Raw genomic sequence first — 20,164 nt, 5'->3', positions numbered from 1 at the left:
GCAAAAAAATGAAAAATGAGGAGGTCTCTCTGAATGCGTGCGTATGTCAGACCAGTTGACCAGTTTTGTCCAGCGTCAATGTAAACTAGTCTGGAAATGGCACATTTTCTGACAGCAGTAGACGGTCCGCCACTTATTATTTTACACCGCTCCCGCTTAGCGAAGAGTGTGGTGTTGTAGAGGAGGTGTCTCTGAATACGTGCGTTTGTCAGACCAGTTGAAACATAGAACCATTTTTGTCCATCGTCCACTTGACTCCACTATAGTCTGGAAATGGCACATTGTTGACCTCTGACCACACTGGATGGTCCGCCACTTTTTATTTTACACCTCTGCTGCTTAGCGGAGAGTGTGGTGTTGTAGAGGAGGTCTCTCCGAACGTGTTCTTATGTCAAACCAGTTGAAACAGAACTGTTTTTTATCCAGCGTCCAATTTGTAAATGCCCTCCAGTGCATGGCATTTTTTTTACTGTTATTATTATTATTATTATTATTATTATTTTATTTTATTTATTTTTTACAAAGATACATACTGTATAGCACTTGCATAGCATCGTTTAAATGCTTAATTTATAGTTTTAATTTGCAAATGAACAGTTTTTCAATTGATTTAGTTTACTCTATAGGTTACTCTTATTTTGAAGAGATCATCCACCGGAAGTCTTAGATTTTTTTAGCTAATATTTGCTGGCTATACACTGCCGAGAGTGTCTTGGAAGCGGTGGATGGATGTGGTTGTGGGGACTGGGGAATGAGTGACTATTAATTCAATGCATGACTGACTGTGATCTACAACACATTAAGTGGCTGGGTTTAATCAATTGCTTTCACTGTAAGCCTAATTGAGGTCGGACACGTTTATTAAGTCATTATGCGGTCCAAAGCAAGTTAGCCTGCCCTATAGCTATGTACTGAATGTGAATGGAAATCAGATTAGACCAGTAGCCCATAAGAAAATGTATCAACAGGTAGGCAGAAGAATAGCTTTGGGAAGAATGTAATATTTGGCCTTTAGAAAACTCATCCTTCTATGTAATAATGTTTGAACAGACATTTAAATATGGCCTGTCAATTATTTACTGCTCTCCCTGAAAGTGAATGTCAGAACTCTAGTCTGTTGATTCTGATATTTTGTGTGGGAGCCAGAATAGAAAAGAAAATGCACTCTTCACATGCAGCACAACAAAGATGTAAAACAAAACAATGATCACAGCAGAATATAAAATAATGAATGCAGTTTTTTTTAATTGTCCTCTATAAGACTTTATGCTGATAGCCACCACAGCAACTTTCTAAGTACTAACCTATCAAAAATCAATGTCCTGTAAAACTCAAAATCCACATTGAATCTGTGGTTCACTGTGCATGCTCCGTTTTTAATTTCTTTATCCAAGCACATGATGCTGTGGTTTTATATTAACTGTTTTTTCCCCACCTGCACAAGAACAATTTCCAGCCTCCCAAATTGTCTTTGATTTGACTGTGTCTGCGATCCTATCTACCTTTGTTACCATACCATTTCCTGTAACTGCAATGTTGAGGACTTGCACAAAAAATGCATCTTGTGGTCACTTCTCATTTGTCATGGCACAATTAAGCTTTCACTGAACCCTGTGTACTCATCACCCCTAATTTTAGAAATGATCCGTATTGTTTTCTGTTGAGGTTTCTGGTGGTGTAACGATCTCAGTTGGATCAAGCATCTCTGATGGGATGTGCCCACTAAATAACTTGAGGTTGAGTTACACTGTGGAAAACTACCACGAGCCAAATGGCATTAACCCATTCTGGGCGGGGACCCCTTTTGGTGTTAGCATTATGTTATGCTTTAGCTATTGAAAAATAGCAGATCTACAAGCTCATAGCGCGCCAACGAGTGGCGCGCTATGAACTTGTAGGTCTGCTATTTTTGAAAAATCGAAGAACCACTGACATAGAAACATAGCTTTTTCAGAAAACTGTCAGGATGTAGAAGACATTTTTAGAATCTGATCTCAGGTCAGAATGGGTTAAGATTGGACTGTCTGCGGCCTTTCACTACTCTATCACTTTGGCACAGCGGTGATCATTTGCAGGGCTCTTTGGCACAGCGGTGATCATTTGCAGGGCTCTTTGGCACAGCGGTGATCATTTGCAGGGCTTATTCTGTTAACAACTCAGAAAGAAAAAATTCACATTACATCACATGTATTCATATTTGGTAAATGTGTGTTTCATGTTTTCCTCAGGTACAAAAGGTGAAACTAGTGACCGTCTGCTGTGCCATCCATAATGGAGTTTATGTGGCTCTTTCTGCTTTCAGCAGAGATGGTTCTGATTACTAGTGCTGCCAGGGGTGAGTGACATGACAAGTTTAGATGATGGTTTGTGTGTGAGTTATGTTTTGCACTGTAATTAAAAAATCACACCCGTGTGAACTGAGTGGTGTAAGGTCTTATATAGACTGATCAGCTGTGGTCTGACGTAATGTCTGACGTAATGAAATCACACCCGTGTGAACTGGGTGACCATAGCAACCATGCTCATTTTTTGGTACGAACAGACAGACAGACAGACAAACAGACAGACACGTAAACTAACAAAGCCAGTTGTAGGAGTGCTTTACACCACTCAAAAAGGAAAATATTCTAAGATTAAATAAATAATTAGGCTATTTAAAAATAGTGGAAATGGCGACTTTAGCGAGTATGCACGTGAACAAGAAAATCTGGGGTTAATCTGGCAAACCACAGGACCGAACAGTGTGTGCCAGTAAGCCAACAATGTAAATCCCTGAACATCCTTTACATATTTTGTACCTTTCGAAAATATAAAACTTTTTTAAACTGAAAATTTATACTGGAATTCAAAGGAGAGGCAAATAACTTCATATTGGGAAGTCAATATGACATCACAGCATTATGACATGACAGTATGACATATTTAACATGGCGTTGGAGCTCATGGAAGGTGCCTACACCTTAGATTCTCTCCCAATGTTTTTGTCTGGAAAATATACAATGTTTCATTATCCGGTAGTGGTCTACATTGGAGTGCTTCTGTTCTTTTAGATGTAACCTGTTTGATTATGGACTAACTTTGGACTCTTGCCCTGGTGGGAGGTTATTGTGATCCTTTAATTCATCAGTGAGTTATTCTTGTTGCCCTTAGGTTTAAGATCATGCTGTTCATAACTTTAGCCCCCGATATTGGTTTGCAAGATAACACAGCCTTTTCTAGAATTTCTACCATTTTAAATAATTCATGAATTAATCAAATTAAAATAATACAATCTTGAGAACACATCAGTTTGTGTGTGCTCATATAGTATGTTGAAAAACAGGCGATAAATGGGTAATGCTTCAAAATTGGGTGAGTTGCGACTTAGTTAAAAACCTAGTTGAAACTTGGTTGCATTGTATAAAGTCCTGAAATGTGATAGAAACTCAGCTGCAACAGCTGCAAGCATCTCAAACTTTGAAACAATTTTCATTCAGCTGAGCAGCCATTCAAAACGCTAACATGCCCCATGGATAAGATCGGACGATCTGTTGAATGTTGCAACGAGTTGTAAGCTTGTAGATTGGCTATTTTTTTGCAAGACATTTGGTGTAGAGGGTAAAACAGAGTATAGGGCTTAAGTGATTCATATTTACTAGATAATTTACTCTACGTTGCATTCAGTAATCTGAAGACCTCAGTGTTCCAGTTGTGCTTTCCAGCTGACAGAACCCTCATTGTTGAAGTTCTTGAAGTCTTTCCTGGACTCATTCATTGCTGTGGGCTCTCTTTGAGTGGCCAGTCTTGCACCCACAATTGTTTAATCCCCCCCCCCCCCCCCCCCCTGTAGAAAACAGAGAGCTTTTTTTACTGTGTCCTTGAGCATGGCGTTAATTGTACTGGGAATCTCCCCTGTGTGTGAATACATATACGCTTAACTGTTGGATGTGTAAATGGCATGGATGTACAGTCAAATGCCCCTGGACAGATGTTTTTATTGGTTTTTCCCTTTTTTCTTTTCTTTCTTAAAACTGATGCCGCCTGTTATTGAGATCAGACCCAGCGATGAGAGTTCAGAGTGAACAAAGATGCATTCAGCGTCAGGAAACCAGGCAACCATGCAGACACGGGCCAAATGTAAACACAGGACCATAGACTGCAATGAGATTAGATTAGCCCATTAGGGACGTTTGCTGTGCAATGCCACAGCATTTCCTCCCCCTCAGTATCTGAATGAAACTGAAAGGGCACGCACACACACACACACACACACACACACACACACACACACACATACGCACACACATACGCACGCACGCACAGAAATGGAGCAGTAGCTTGAGTAGATAGGAGGGGACAGAAAAGGGAAGAAGTAGTTTCAGAAACATGAAGAAAAGACAGGGATACAGAAAGTAGAGAAAAGTTAAGAGAAATGTTAGAAAGGGTTAGGAGAAGAACGGAGCAAGGGACACAAGGAGGATGTAATGAAAATTAATATAGATAATAGGAGAGAGGAAGGAGGTCAGAGGAGAGGACAGAGGAGAGGAAACAGGGAGAGTGCGAAGACAAAGAAGCAATAGAGAAATACTATACATTTAAAGGAAGTTGATGACTGACTCCATAGACTGATGCTAATGCACTGTAGCGAATGGATGACAACCTCTACCATTCATCTTTGTTTGTCCGACATGCGTTGCCGGTTATGACTCACCCGTGGCTCCTGACATGCGTTGCCGGTTATGACTCACCCGTGGCTCCCGACATGCGTTGCCGGTTATGACTCACCCGTGGCTCCCGACATGCGTTGCCGGTTATGACTCACCCGTGGCTCCTGACATGCGTTGCCGGTTATGACTCACCCGTGGCTCCCGACATGCGTTGCCGGTTATGACTCACCCGTGGCTCCCGACATGCGTTGCCGGTTATGACTCACCCGTGGCTCCCGACATGCGTTGCCGGTTATGACTCACCCGTGGCTCCCGACATGCGTTGCTTCCCTGTGAGGTTAGGGTGAGGTTAGGGTGTGGGGTAGGGTGTCGGACTATAATGCCTGTTGGACTGTTATTACGTCGGACCAAACACATGCACCTTCTCAAGGGACACACAGACTTGGTGGGCTGGCGATGCTAAGTTTGCAAACACAGTAATGTGATCCAATGCACCTTGGCTTGAACACCACCAACGAGGGTGCAGTACTTAGTAGACAGTTTTTGGTTTAGACCAGTCATTAGTCCTACAACTACAACCCATCTCAAACCCTCACCCTAAACCTAACCTCCCACTGTCACGGTATGAGACAGGTGTTGGACCGATGTGCAGAACCACACAGGAAGGCAGGCAGATGACGTTTATATGAAGATTTATTTACCAACACAGGACATACATGGGCTGGACACACCATAACATAAACTATACACTAGCAGGGAACACAAGGAACTGAGGGTTTAAGTAGACACAGGGATAACAAAACACAGGTGAACAGAACTAACAATCAACACTGGGATAGGCTGGGAGACTAACAGGACACAGGTGGAGAAAACTAGTAATCACAGGGAGGTGAGACAACACAGGAAACAGTAACTAGGGGAAACAGGAAACACTAGGACATGACTACATAATAAAAGTATACAACAGACAGATATCGTGACACCCACGGACAATGTCCAATGCTTTGACAAAGAGAGTGGAGAACAATTAACACTTTCATTAAACAGACATAACTTAACTGTACATGTAAATGAAATAAATAGATTTTACGCCCTCTCCGCGGTTATTTTTTGAGTGCTTGGATGAGGATCGCTCATCCAAGGGGGGGGGGGGGGGGGTCCTCCAGTTCATCTTCGCCATCATCCACACACAGTTCAATACCATAATGAAAAAAGAAAGACATAATATTGCACATGCCACACTGGTTCAGATAGCCCAATCTCCAAGCCCATCCCCATATTCACATTTTCATTTATTCTCCCCCTAGGGTCTAACCTAGGAAAGGGAAGTTCAATCTATGGGGCAATGAGCTTTTAGCACCTCTTTTTTTTCAAGTTTTAGTTCCTGTTGATCCTAGAAGCACCGACCTATGCTTTTAACTCAACTCTTATCTCCGTTGAGACCTGTTTGATTTTGCATAGAAATAATAACTAAACTAAACAAACAAACAAAAAACACACTGGGACACTTTGATACCCCAGTAATGATGGAAAATGCTAATGTTCTGTAGCCCAGTCAGGGTACATTTCATTTAGCACAAAGTGTACTTAAGGTGCATTTAAGGGTCTATTACAGTTAAGGAAATTGCCTTCTTTGACTTGATTTGTTTTGGCTTTAGGTATGTAATGTCCACTCATGTAACCTTCCCTAACATTGCCACTGGTGAGGTTAGATTTTGTTTTTGGTATTATAAATATCAGCTGGCATCTAAAACATTTATTTTTCTAAAACCTATCAAGGGTTGTGGATCAGGGTTATGGTGCTAGCATGGCTGTCACTCCAATCTTCAATGGCCAGTGTTTTAATGAGCGTTGGTAGTTTTCTTGGTGTGTGGGGAATGCAGCTATTTTATGCTGTGAGCAGTGAGACAGAGAGCACGAGATAGACGGACAGATAGAAATATGGGTGAAGCTGTGCGAATAGAGAGAAGAGAGAGAGAACTGCAACAGGACCAGAGGTGCAGGTCATGCACCTTTCGGTGTTATTTCTGAAGGAAGGAAACAGCCGAACAAATACAGTTCTTTGTAACACAGGCCCGACTTACTAAGAATAATTCCAGCGTAGCCTCTCTATAAACACTTATCTAGAGTGAGAAAGGTGCAGATCACAAAGGCACAGAAACACAAATAGATGATAAAAACAATGGAAAAAGCAGAGAGGGAAGTCTCATACACACACACACACACACACACACACACACACACACACACACACACACACACACACACACACACACACACACACACACACACACACACAAACGCACGCACGCACGAGGTCAGTCCGTTGCTCTCTCCAGGATAGCAGAGGGAGTGTAGCACCTAGGATTAGATAATTGACACTGGGTGAACAAATTAGGGGATAAAAATTGTGGGATCAAAATATAAATAAAATAAATACTACGGGGTAGATGCAGCACACACACACACACACACACACACACACACACACACACACACACACACACACACACAAACCTTCCCTGGCCCACAACCCCTTTACAACCTCCTGTTTCACATACAGTCATTACGTAGGAATGTAATTACCAGGGCAATGTTAATTAAGCTAGGTGGGAAAACATTACAGCAGTGCAAAGAGGATGAGAGAATGAGGCTGCTAGCAGGCCTGGCATGCAGAGCACTTCAGCTAGCTTAGTTTTAAGCAGCTAATGTTCCCCCATGGAATCAATGCATGTCCTGCTGGGCACTTTTATGCTAAGACCCAACATTCAGCTTTTTACTATAGCTCCTTCCAAACATGTCTGAAGTCTGAACTCAGGTAAGCTTATTGGCATTGTTGCTCTTCAGGAGCAATACATGATGTTTTTTAATTTATATGGGGGGACATGTCATGAAGAGAGAGCGAGAGATGAGCAGGAGAGAGCAGCATATTCAAACAGCAGCATAGATGGGCTACAATCACGATTTCACTTTGGCACGCACGCACGCACGCACGCACGCACGCACGCACGCACGCACGCACGCACGCACGCACGCACGCACGCACGCACGCCACACACACACACACACACACACACACACACACAATAAAGGCTCTATTGTGTGTGTGTTTTTAGCGGTGCACGTGTTGATTACATAGTGATTAGCAGACAAAAGACAGCTTCAAAAGGTCTAAAACACTCAGTTAGTACCTCTTGTTAAATCCTAATGCCAAATGCTGTCCAGCTGTTTTTGTTAGCTCAGTGGTAAAAAAAAAAAAAATTGGGTTCCTAGGGCTCAGTCATAACCAGTAACTCTGTATGTATCTTGCACTGTTGCTTATATGCACATTGGTAAATACAGTATTATTCCCAGGGTCCCATCACCCTGATCTGATGCAGTAACTCTACTGTACTGTAGTGTGTAGCATCCACTGTCCTACAGTTGCTTAAAGAACTTTCACTTAAGCTCTATTCAGTATATCAGTACTGTATACATTGTACAGCAAATAGCGAAAGTAGCTGATCTACCCACTCGCAACGCATCATGATGCAACAGTATGACATTCCCCAAATAGTTGAACCTTAAAGTTAAACTATCACCGTCTGTGTCTAAGTGAATAAGGTGATTAGTCAGTTAGGCACTTAGGAGTGCATATACAGTATAATGGGCTGTTATGTTCACATTATATTCACTTTTTTTTGTTTATTTGATTATAAATTTGAGTGAAAATGTTTTAAAGGACCTTACTTGCATATCAGGGCAGGGATCTCACTTGACCCCTAGGTTTAGTTAAGCCTATATTAGCATCTTTAAGAGGTTTGGGTTTTATTGGCCTGTGGTTGTTAGAGGCTATTAGTGCAAGTTAAGATAAAGTCAATGTTAGCTTTGACACTGTCATGTAGGGGCAATAATAAGCCTGTCTGGCGTGTGTGAGAGCGGGAGGGAGAGAGAGACAAAGGAAGAAGATAAGATAAAAAAGTAGGAGGTCATAGAAAGAGCGAGAAAGAAAGAAAAACATTTAAATTACAGCAGGAGTGTTGAATGTGTGCTGCGTCTGACACACACTAACGCACACACACACAGTAAGTGTGTGATCTCATGCTCACATGGGTGTAGTTAGAGTTTGTTTATCAGCAGTAGGTCAACAAAGGAGAAAAGTGTGTTTTTGGCAAAATGAGAGGGGGGGGGGGGGGGGGGAGGGTGTAAATGAGAGAGAGCAAGGGAAGGTAAAGTGAAAAAAGTCATGTATTTCTCTAAAAGTCACTGGAAGGAAGCAAGCATTTCTCCATGACATACCATATCCACACTTTCCCTAGTTAATCTTTGTGAACGCCATTCCTAATGGCACATGCATGTATTCATCAAATGGCATACTTAGTTTCTCCTTTTTGAAAGCATATAAAGAATTTGTAATAACTGCATAGTCCTACTGTTTCCAATTTGAGTGGAGGAGGTGTTTGGAACAGCAATCTTTCAAATAGAACGCACAGTAATGGAAAACAATGTTTTCTTAGTTATGTTCCCCACATAACTAAGAAAGTCCACAGCCTCCAGTGAACCATGGAGGCTGTGGACTAAATTCGGCCATATCCACTTATATGGCCCAAATGTGCTGACCTCATCACATTTGTGATGACAGCTATGGCTGCTTTCCTCCCATGGAGTGTTTTTTGTGCAAAACTAATGCTTGGAATGGATTCAGAATCATGAAAACCCCCTAGTTTCATGTCACATGCTACTTAAAGAATGATTTTTTGCCTTATATAGGATGTCGATGGTATGGTCACATATGCTAATAACTAAAATTTCCCACGGGAGAATTTCAAACTTTTAGTACATGTTATTAGACACCTTTAGAAACATATTGGTGAAGACATTTCTTGGTAACGATTTAGTTCCCAGATTTTCATAGGTTTCTCTTATTAATGATTACAGTAGGTAAGCAGAAACATTTATTTTCCTGTAAAAGTCTCCTTTTATTGATTTCAGCTGTTACAATTCCAAACATGCAAACATGACCCACTTTAATTAACTTCCATCTAAATTAGTAGCTTATTCCCCATACATGGAAATGCCACCATATAGGAATGAATATAGCCGAGAATACAATGTGAGTCTATTTTGAAAATTGACAGAAAGAAAACAGGCAAAACCAACTTTTTGCATTTCAAAAGTTGTATTCTGATTAAATACTTTGGGGCATGTAAAAGAGGGTAACATTTATTTATATAAATATTGTCCATGTAAATGCAGTTAATGGCAAACACTATCCGCAAAACATACACTCTCCACATGCAATAATACAATAATGGACTGTGTTGAAAACCACTGCTCTAGTCTATACCACCAAGATGGCCACCAGGGTGCTCTTAGGTCGCCCAAAGGGCAGGTTTCTGATTTCTCCCCATTATGTTCCGTTATGTGTGTTTGAAATTCAAAATTAACATTTCCTGCATTTCTGGGTGAGCGGGGAACATAGAAGCTAAATAGCTAAATGGGGAACATAGAACCTTTTTTAGTTGAGTGGGGAACATAGAACCCTGGGAACATAGAACCTTTTATGGGTAAGCAGGGAACATAGAACCTTTTTTGCGGGGTTAAGTGAGGAACATAGAACCTGGGGAACATAGGTACGCTCCCCTGTAGTTGTGTTCACTCTCTCTTACAGAGATGAAGTACTGGTAAAGCATAGTGTGGACTGTTCTTTCTTTCTTACAGAGATGAAGTATAGTATCGTGTGGACTGTTCTCTCTTTCTAGATCTTATATAGTGTGGACTGTGGTGTGGTGTACAGAGTTATATTGTGGTCTCAGTGGTGGTCAATGCTACAGCACCAAGGGTCAAAGTACTGTGTGTGCGTGTGTCAGAGGGGTCAGAGAGAGCGCATGCCAGCATCATAGGGGACTGCAATAACACACCAGGAACCCCCACTGGACTACAGACATCCCTGTTATACCATTATCCCACACGCATGCATGCATCCCCCCTGTGTCTACTTGTCATGTTTGTTGTTTTATGTTGTGTGTGTATAAAACATGGCATGTTGTATCCAAAAATGGATCCTGAATTCCGTCTTCATAACTTTATGGGCTATTCATGAACATTGCAACCTTTTTACAACTAGCATACTCATTCTGTTTATTCAAAGTGACTGTCGCCACTCTGCAGTTTTCAATTGGATTTAACATAATTGTCTTTCTCTTGCTTGACGGGTACCTCTGATACCTTATGTCAACCCCTGTGTCTAGTTAACATACATGTAAATCTCATTCATTCATTCACTTTAATTTCCCTTTGCTCCCCACTGCCACTTTCTTTCTGTCTCTTTCCCTTCTGTACTCCTCAGACCACTCTTTGTACCCCGCCCTTCCCCATCTCCCCCTGTCTCCAGTCCACACACACACACACACACACACACACACACACACACACACACACACACACACACACACACACACACACACACACACACACACACACACACACAGAACGACACAGTCTCCAGCTGTTATTCCTGGTGGCGTTACAAATGAGATGGTGAAAGGTGATCTCTAGGACGGGAGACACACACTTTTGTTTTCTTTGGGCTTCAGCCCGTCAGCCTTGGGGGGGGGGAAGCATTTCCCCCAAAGCAGCTGTGTGTGTGTGTGTGTGTGTGTGTGTGTGTGTGTGTGTGTGTGTGTGTGTGTGTGTGTGTGTGTGTGTGTGTGTGTGTGTGTGTGTGTGTGTGTGTGTGTGTGTGTGTGTGTGTGTGTGTGTGTGTGTGTGTGTGTGTGTGTGTGTGTGTGTGTGTGTGTGTGTGTGTGTGCGCGCACGCACATACACATGTATTCATGCATGTGGTTCTACAGTGTATGCTTGTATGTGTCTATGTGTGTGTGTGTGTGTGTGTGCATATACATGTATTCATGCATGTGGTTCTACAGTGTATGCTTGTATGTGTCTGTGTGCATGCCTGTGTGTGTGTGTGTGTGTGTGTGTGCATATACATGTATTCATGCATGCATGTGGTTAGACAGTGTATGCTTGTATGTGCATGCCTGTGTGTGTACTGATAGGATCGCGTGTAAATGTGTAAGTGAGTGAGATCAGACAGCAGAATGACAAGTTGAGAGAGAAAAAGCTGAAACATGAAATAGAACGATTGGGGGGGGGGTGGCTGCATAAACAAACAATACCATAATACGATCAAAGCCTAAACATGATTGACATCTGATCTGACAGACAGACGTTTGCGGGCTCCTCTTTCCTCCTCTGTACCCCCCACCCCCCCCATGTTGTTTATTGGATGTACAGATGACCTCTGACCGCAGGAAGTGGAAGCTGATTAGTGGCAGGATGTTGAAGCAGACAGACTTGTTACTGCTGGAGTTTCTAGCTCTGGCATAAATAGGGTCAAGCCTCTTTCTGCAGCTTAAGTTTCCATCCAACTGTTTTCATGCGTGACTTTGACGTATCAAATTAGAAAACGGAACGGAAACGCAACAAAACAATACAGAAAAGTTGTTTTGTTTTCATTTACTTTATGGGAATGAAATGTGGTTTTATTTGATTCTTAAAACCCTTTTTATATTGTGTCCTGAAAAAGAGCTACACGAGTGAACTTCATGTTGTTGTTTTGCTTAAATGTTATTATGTGACCGCATGTTTATTCAGTTCAAATCAATTCTGCTCAAAAATACTTCATTCGCATCAAACAATTATTCATCCTCTTGGCAGAACAAAATCAACAACCACTTCAATTAATTGAACATAATGACATTATATTGAAAAGGGCTCTAGTGTAGTGTTACACTGCATTACACATACATTATTCCATGGTGCAACTAGAGGCTTCATAAGATGAATGTTGGCCCATGAGTCGATGCTCATTTCTCTCCACATCTTTCCTGTCGTTCTCCTCTGTATTCTAACGATGCAAATATCTTCATGAATATATTCGAGGAAAGAGAGACATAATTGTTCTGGGACTTTTCTTTTCCTTTTTTCCCCATTGCATTGGCATGGGTCGCGTGCAGAATGGAAGACGGAAAGAAAACAACGCACAGAAGTTGAAGACCTACTTGCAATACGCACGCACGCACGCACGCACGCACGCACGCACGCACGCACGCACGCACGCACGCACGCACGCACGCGCGCACACACACACACACACACACACACACACAGGTCTTTTTCCTCAGTGCCAGCTGTCGATGTGGAATCCACACTGCAGTTGGAATGTGAGAGGACTGTGAGAGATGTGGGGGTGGGTTCGTAAGGACAGGAATTCTGCAGGGGACAGACCCTGCTGAATGTTAATGCATGTGCATTCAACATACACACATATATGTGTGCATGTTGAATGCACACGTGTGTGTGTGTGTGTGTGCGTGTGCGTGTGCGTGTGCGTGTGTGTGCGTGCGTGCGTGCGTGCGAGAGACGTGTGTGTGGCACTGTGCGCGTGTGCATGTGCACACACAGGTTCTCCTACCAGTAAAGTGTGGTTTTGTGTTGGTGTGTTTTCATGTGTGACAGCCTTTCTCAAATGTCATGATTTCATCCACAATCTGTCACAGATGGTGTTTACGCAAGGTTACACTTGATATCCTTTAGTCTAAACCATGGCTGAGGAGGTCAGTTCTCTTTCCGTTCTGTCCATTTCACATTTCATTGTTTCATTGACAAACAGTAATTATTATTAGAAACCCTCTGTTTTAAGAACCGTTTTTAAATGAATAAATCCACATCACATCTGAGAGTGGTTTGACAAGCCAGTTTGAAAACTACAGACTGGATGGTGCTCCTATGCTCCCTTTTTGGTTTGGATTTTGGTGACCCCTTGATCTTATCCCGACCACCAGCTCTTAGGACAAACTCTCCTCTTGCACACAAGCTATCAGTGGCCAGATTGCAATTAAACTTGGAACAGCATGACATCTAGGGTAGTGGTTCCCAAACTTGTTCATGTCAAGGACCCCCAAATTGACACTAATTAGCCCGCGGTCCCGGACCCCCATTTGATGAGATATGCCAGGGACCCCCATAAGATTAGATTTCTACGGCTCTAGCAGTGATTCTCAACCTGTTCAATTTCGAGGACCCCCCAGTTTGACATGCATTAGTCTATACGTACCCCCATTTAATGGCATTTCTACCTCTGGGACCCCCAATTTATATTGTGAAATCAATGTTAATTTAACTCTGAGAGGGTACGGGTCCATTTGGTTCCATTTGTACACTCTGCGGGTCCATTTGGTTCCATTTGTACACTCAGAGTTACAGACCCATAAGGGTCCATTTGGTTCCAAACTATAATTTAGCTGGGGACCCCCTGGAACTCCGGACCCCACTTTAGGGAACCACTGCTCTAGGGGCAGCTAGCAGCACTTTGGTGTACAAAATTTCCCAAAACCCAACATTCTTCTAAGTTTTGTCGTAAAAGTTTTCATTTTCGGCAAGAAAGACATGCCCAAAATAGGAAGGTCAATACCCCACGACAATGAGACATTCCACCTACGGCCACGGTGTGCTAACAGACATCCAGCTGAAACCCCTGCTAGCCTAGTTACAGTTGGAGGCCATCAATATTGTCCTTTTCTTTTTGCTGAGGTTTGCGTGATCTGCGCAAAAGGACAGTTAACCCATTTTGGGCGGGAACCCCTTTTGGTGTTTTAAACATTATGTTATAATTTAGCTATTGAAAAATAGCAGATCTACAAGCTCATAGCGCGCCCCTACGAGCTTGTAGGTATGCTATTTTTGAAAAATCGTGAAAATATTTATTTCAGAAAACTGGAGGATTTAGAAGGATTTTTTTAAATTTTGAGGTCAGGCCTAAATGGGTCAAATGATAAGGGACAATATCGGTGGCACCCAACTGTAGCTCTGTCCATGATTTTCCTCCTGCGTTAACTAGGTCCTCTTGCTGTCACACTGGTCAGCTCAGTGTATTAACTAGAGCTAATCCTCCTGCTGTTGCTGCCACCAGTACCACAGCAGGACACAACGGGCCTATTCTCATGGGAGGCCACTTACATGTCATTAACAAAGGTACTTATGATAAGTCCATTTTCTGGGTTTTGTCATGTTTGTCAGGGCTCCGGGAAAGAGTGGGTGGTTGGGTTGTAGTTTTTTGTTCTTTTGTGTCTCTCAGGAAAAAAGGGGATTGTAGTGTTAGTTGTCATTGTTTTGCCTTGTCTTTTTCACGCACGCACGCACCCACACACACGCACCCACCAACCATACAGAGCGAGAGATTAACCCAGTCTGACAAGTGGCATGATGACTGATTCATTTCTATTGGCATTCTGGGATTATTTTATCTCTGTGTGTGTGTGTGTGTGTGTGTGTGTGTGTGTGTGTGTGTGTGTGTGTGTGTGTGTGTGTGTGTGTGTGTGTGTGTGTGTGTGTGTGTGTGTGTGTGTGTGTGTGTGTGTGTGTGTGTGTGTGTGTGTGTGTGTGTGTGTGTGTGTGTGTGTGTGTGTGTGTGTGTGTGTGTGTGTGTCACACAGCAGGTGTCTATTATCAATCAGCACTTTTCTGCTGTGCATTGTCCACCAATTGAGTGGGTGAATGTTTTGATATTTTTGTTTACGTTGATTCTACTTTAACACAGATGTTGGCATTTAGAAAATGTCGAACCCCTGTTCGTGTTGTCACACAGCCTTCATATGGTCATACTTTCTATGTATACAATAGATTAGACATTATTGAATGATGTGAGACACGTTTAGCACACACAGGCTGCAAATGTAACACACAGCCCCCCTCCACATAATACATTCCACACACATTCAGCTATAACTTAGTCTGTTCAGTTCCCTGTCTCACCTCAAGTGTGTGTGTGTGTGTGTGTGTGTGTGTGTGTGTGTGTGTGTGTGTGTGTGCTTCACGTTGGTAGCAGACCAACACCACTCAGAATACGAACCCTGTTTCACGATCACTTGCAGGAGGAATGATTTGTTTATCTGAGGACGTGTGTTTGTGTGTGCGTGCGTGTGTGTGTGCGCGCAAATGTCTGACTCCCCACCCACTGAACCAGAAAACACATATAGGCGGAGGAGGAATAATAGGAGGAAGGAATTGAAGGAGGTAGTGTAGAATCTAGATCAGGGATTCTCAACCTTGTTTGTTTTAAGGACCGTTTGATCTGCATTAGGTCATGGACCCTGATTTGATACAATTTGTATCTCTAGGACCGCAATCTACGCGGTAACGTCCTCAGTATTAATTTAACTCTTGCGAATGTACAAACGGAAGCAAGTGGGCCCATAAGAATCAATTTTGTTCCATTTCTACAATCTTGGAGTTACAGAACTATAAGGGTCCATTTGGTTCCTAACTAAGTAACTATCAATCACTTAGCTCAGACCCCCTGGGAATCTCTCGAGGACCCCTTGGGGGTCCCCCAGACTCTATGTTGAGAACCATTGAAGTAGCATTACAAGTGAATGCAAGTTAGATTAGATTAAGTTGTTCTTTTGTTATTGCTTGATTGGTGTCAGTACAGTAGGTGTTTCTGTTGTCATTTTTCTCCTAACTCTATTATCTTCTTCCCAGCACTCTTATCACAAATCACAATCTCTGTTTCTTTCTCTCGTTCTGCCTGGAGTTGTTGTCTTTCCCTCTGTTTGTATATTTTGTCAGTACGGCATGCCTTCTTTAGAACAAATATTCACCTCTTATCACTGGAGTTGGCCACAGCAGGTGGTGGTAGTACTGTGTGTGTGTGTGTGTGTGTGTGTGTGTGTGTGTGTGTGTGTGTGTGTGTGTGTGTGTGTGTGTGTGTGTGTGTGTGTGTGTGTGTGTGTGTGTGTGTGTGTGTGTGTGTGTGTGTGTGTGTGTGTGTGTGTGTGTGTGTGTGTGTGTGTGTGTGTGTGTGTGTGTGTGTGTGTGTGTGTGTGTCATACGAGAGTTTGTGTTATCTGTGTTGTTAATGAGTAACAGTGTCTGCCTCCAGAGTGCTGATAAGTCAGGTCGAGGACACAAGCACACACACACACTCTCAGACACTGCCAACTATGTGTGCCAACTATATCTTATCTTATACCCACTGTCTTGCGTTATCTGTTAGGCACGAGGCACTCCACAGTCCATAATGGAACACACACACACACACACACCTCAAATAGAAAATGTGGCATTAATCGTTTACATTTTGCTATATAGGCCTATATATATATATATATATATATTTGCTGTATTGGTAATGTATTCTTTTTCTTTATCTCTCTTTCTGCCTTTCTGTCTTCTGCCCTTCATCATTCCTTCACCCCCCCCCCCCCACCCCCCCATCACATATTGACATTGATTGAAATGGGATAGACTTGAGGCCTGGAATGCGTGCATACACCAGCAGCACCTGCCATAGTTACACTTTTGGCTTGTAGGGAATTTGCAGCCTAACAAGTGTTTATCAGAGGTCATTGGTGAAGGTTGCCTCGACCAAACAGTGAGGCTGTTGACATGCTCTGTCTGTTGCTGACGTAAAGTTAGGACCTACTTGATGTACTGTACTGTATATATTATATAATGGCAACAGACAATAGAACAGTAGAATGTGACCGTATTTAGTGATGTATGTGTGTTCAGCTCCGACCCATCTGTTGACATTAAGGTCGTCATACCTGAGCTCTACTGAAGACATCTGAGTTTTCTACGTATACAGGAACGTATATTCGCAAATTCATTTATTCCGTTCCCATAAACCACCCCTTTTGTAAAGGACCAGTAAAATGGTCATTTGGACATTTGCACAAGTGTAGTAATACACACACACACACACACACACACACACATACACACACACACACACACACACACACTGGCCTGGAATAGTACTCATGGCCTCTGACCTACTTTCCATCTCAGCTGGCCTGCTTATCACCCTTTTTAACCATACCCTCTTCTCTGCTTCACTCTTTTCTTTTCTCTCTTCTGCTCCCTCTTGTTAGCTTGTTCTCTCTTTCTTTCACCCTTCTCTCCTTCCCTTCCCCCTCTCCCTCCTCTTTGTTCATGTGTTGATTGGCACAGAGGTTTTGCACTTAAGCTCCCTACCTTCCCACCAGGGTTTTGAGCGCGGTTCGGTTCGGCAAGGTAGAGAACAACTTCTGCTGGCTTTTCCACCTCAGCCCGGTCCAGTTGTAACCACGCTGAATCGCGCTGTTCTCCCTGGAAGTTGATGCCCGGTTCTTGGGCTGATGGGAGGGTTCAAATGACATAGGTAATCACTGATTGGTTAAAAATAACACAAGGACGTGTCGTGTTGTTTCTTGTTTACCTCCAGCGTCAGTCAGTCAGTCGAGTCCATCCATCCGTGCCAAACTGTGGGCCTCACTACACGAGGACGTCGCGGGCTGTTCCCCGCCTAAGTTTTGTGAACGATATAAAACTTTACTGCGTCTACATTGCGGTTATGTTAATTATGTACGGGTCTAGACGAGACCGGTAAACTGCTTCGTTTTCAAGATACAGCTGTAGTACATATTGCCGGCCTGTAGATGGCCACCCAAAAAAAAGAAAAAGCTTATTCTAAGGCAATATGAAAGCATTTTATAAATTATACTATTGGTATTTCACACAGGTGTTGCCAAATAACTAATTATCTCAGATGCGCATATGACAGGCTATCTAGGTCATATCAATTGAATCAGCAGAGGTTGCAGAGCAGTGATGCTTCACACTCTGCACACACTGATTTACCAGCTAAAGTTGATGCCTACTTTAAATCATAATATGACAAACCTTGGATTAATTCTTCTGAAAACGAGCAGCACGCACAAAGTAAGTGATTCACACATTCAGAGAGAGAGAGAGAGAGAGAGAGAGAGAGAGAGAGAGAGCGCACGGGTGCGCTCTCTCTCTCTCTCTCTCTCTCTCTCTCTCTCTCTCTCTCTCTCTCTCTCTCTCTCTCTCTCTCAGATCATCATACAGCTCACAACGAGGAGCGGCATGGTACATTATGAATTTATGAGTTTGACTTTGGAGATTGAATATATATTCGCTGGTGCGCAACACCTCTGAATGTCAGATAATTGCTCGTTTATAGATTGATTACACCTGCTGGCAGGCAGCACAGCGATAATCATTGCACATAGGCTATCTATTATACAATTGAAAAGGTGTGCCCAAAAAGCTGTGCGCAACCCAGGAACAAAAGGCACCAGCTACTACGCCACTGACACACTGCAACACACACTGCAACAACCCACTAAACACACTAACACGTCACAGACTTACCCTCCGCGTCGATCCACGGCTATCTCCTCATGTCGCGCAGCACGCCCACACTCAACACCACCCGCGTAAAAATTGTCATTGCACTGCCACTAAAGCCGCCTCCCGTCCAGACTCACAAACAATATCAATAACAAACACAAACACGCCACAAGCACCGACACCCCCGCCTAATTTGTTGCCAGGTCTATGAAAACAAGCCCAGAAAAAATGCCATTCAACACGCTACTTACAACTCGCTTACAATTCGCGGACCTGGCAACACTGCATCCTGTTTTCCCATTGGCTACGGTTGCTACAACACGCATTTGCACTGCATGTTGGGAGCAACACAGCTTAATGTAGGGGTCACCGATTGCTGTGCTACATCCCCCTCATGTTCTCACCACCCCGTTCGGCTACACCACACACACTAACCTACACAATTCTCCACATGCAACACAGGGCCCTTATTGGCTAGCCCCCTCACATGGCGATCCCCACGCAGCAAAACACAGGCCAGCCAGCCACACACACACACCCACACACACACAACGGCCACGTTCGGAAATATCGCACTGAGCGCACTGTGCAAATGCAATGCAAACTAATAGGCGAGTGTGCTTCGGTGCGGTATTTCCGAACGCGCCCATCTCATCGCCACAACGCGCGCAGTCGGATGCCAAGCTCTTCCGCGCATTATTCCTTTCCCAGTCTCACCACACCACGGACTCATTGTAACCTCGCATCAGTGTTACTGCAGACACGTAATCACACTGTGGAGGATGTGTGTGTGTGTGTGTGTGTGTGTGTGTGTGTGTGTGTGTGTGTGTGTGTGTGTGTGTGTGTGTGTGTGTGTGTGTGTGTGTGTGTGTGTGTGTGTGTGTGTGTGTGTGTGTGTGTGTGTAGTTTGATTTCAGCATGTTTTACACTGCACAGTTGCGCAGTGCACACCATGGGACAAATCGGCTTTTCACCCCCTGCCACTGTGCCCACAAACGCATGTACAAGAGGAAAACAATCTAAACATTATATACTAACGTCAGCATCGGGCAGATTAACACACACAAGCGTTATTAGTTGAGTTTTCTTATTGAAGTGCCTCTGAATTGTAACTGTGCGTTTATGTCAGTCAGCGATGCGATCCGTTGTTATTCAGCCACCAGCAGCACCATACGCACGGACTGGAGAGAGGCGACGTGTTTCTCTCCCTTCGGCTCATGTAGCCCTCATTGTAACTACAAATATTGTTCCCGAAGAAACAATGTGGGGTCACTGCAATCCAAAAGATTGTAGGCCTACTATAATGCAGTCAAGGTCCCCACAAAAATATACTA

The 20,164-nt window shown here is 43.2% G+C and overlaps 1 protein-coding gene across 1 annotated transcript in view; it reads left to right on the top strand.

Annotated features, from left to right (window-relative positions):
* Positions 1-20,164, top strand: part of fgfrl1a (fibroblast growth factor receptor like 1a) — a 209,562-nt gene that overhangs the window by 125,619 nt on the left and 63,779 nt on the right. The window contains exon 5 of the mRNA XM_079499303.1: positions 2,229-2,335. Within this exon, the coding sequence (XP_079355429.1) occupies positions 2,272-2,335 (64 nt within the window). The 5' untranslated portion in view covers positions 2,229-2,271. The remainder of the gene's footprint in view (positions 1-2,228; positions 2,336-20,164) is intronic.

The sequence above is a fragment of the Electrona antarctica genome (assembly GCF_951216825.1).
Source record: "Electrona antarctica genome assembly, chromosome: 1".
Lineage (NCBI taxonomy): Eukaryota > Metazoa > Chordata > Actinopteri > Myctophiformes > Myctophidae > Electrona > Electrona antarctica.
This window is presented reverse-complemented; position numbering and strand designations above follow the sequence as displayed.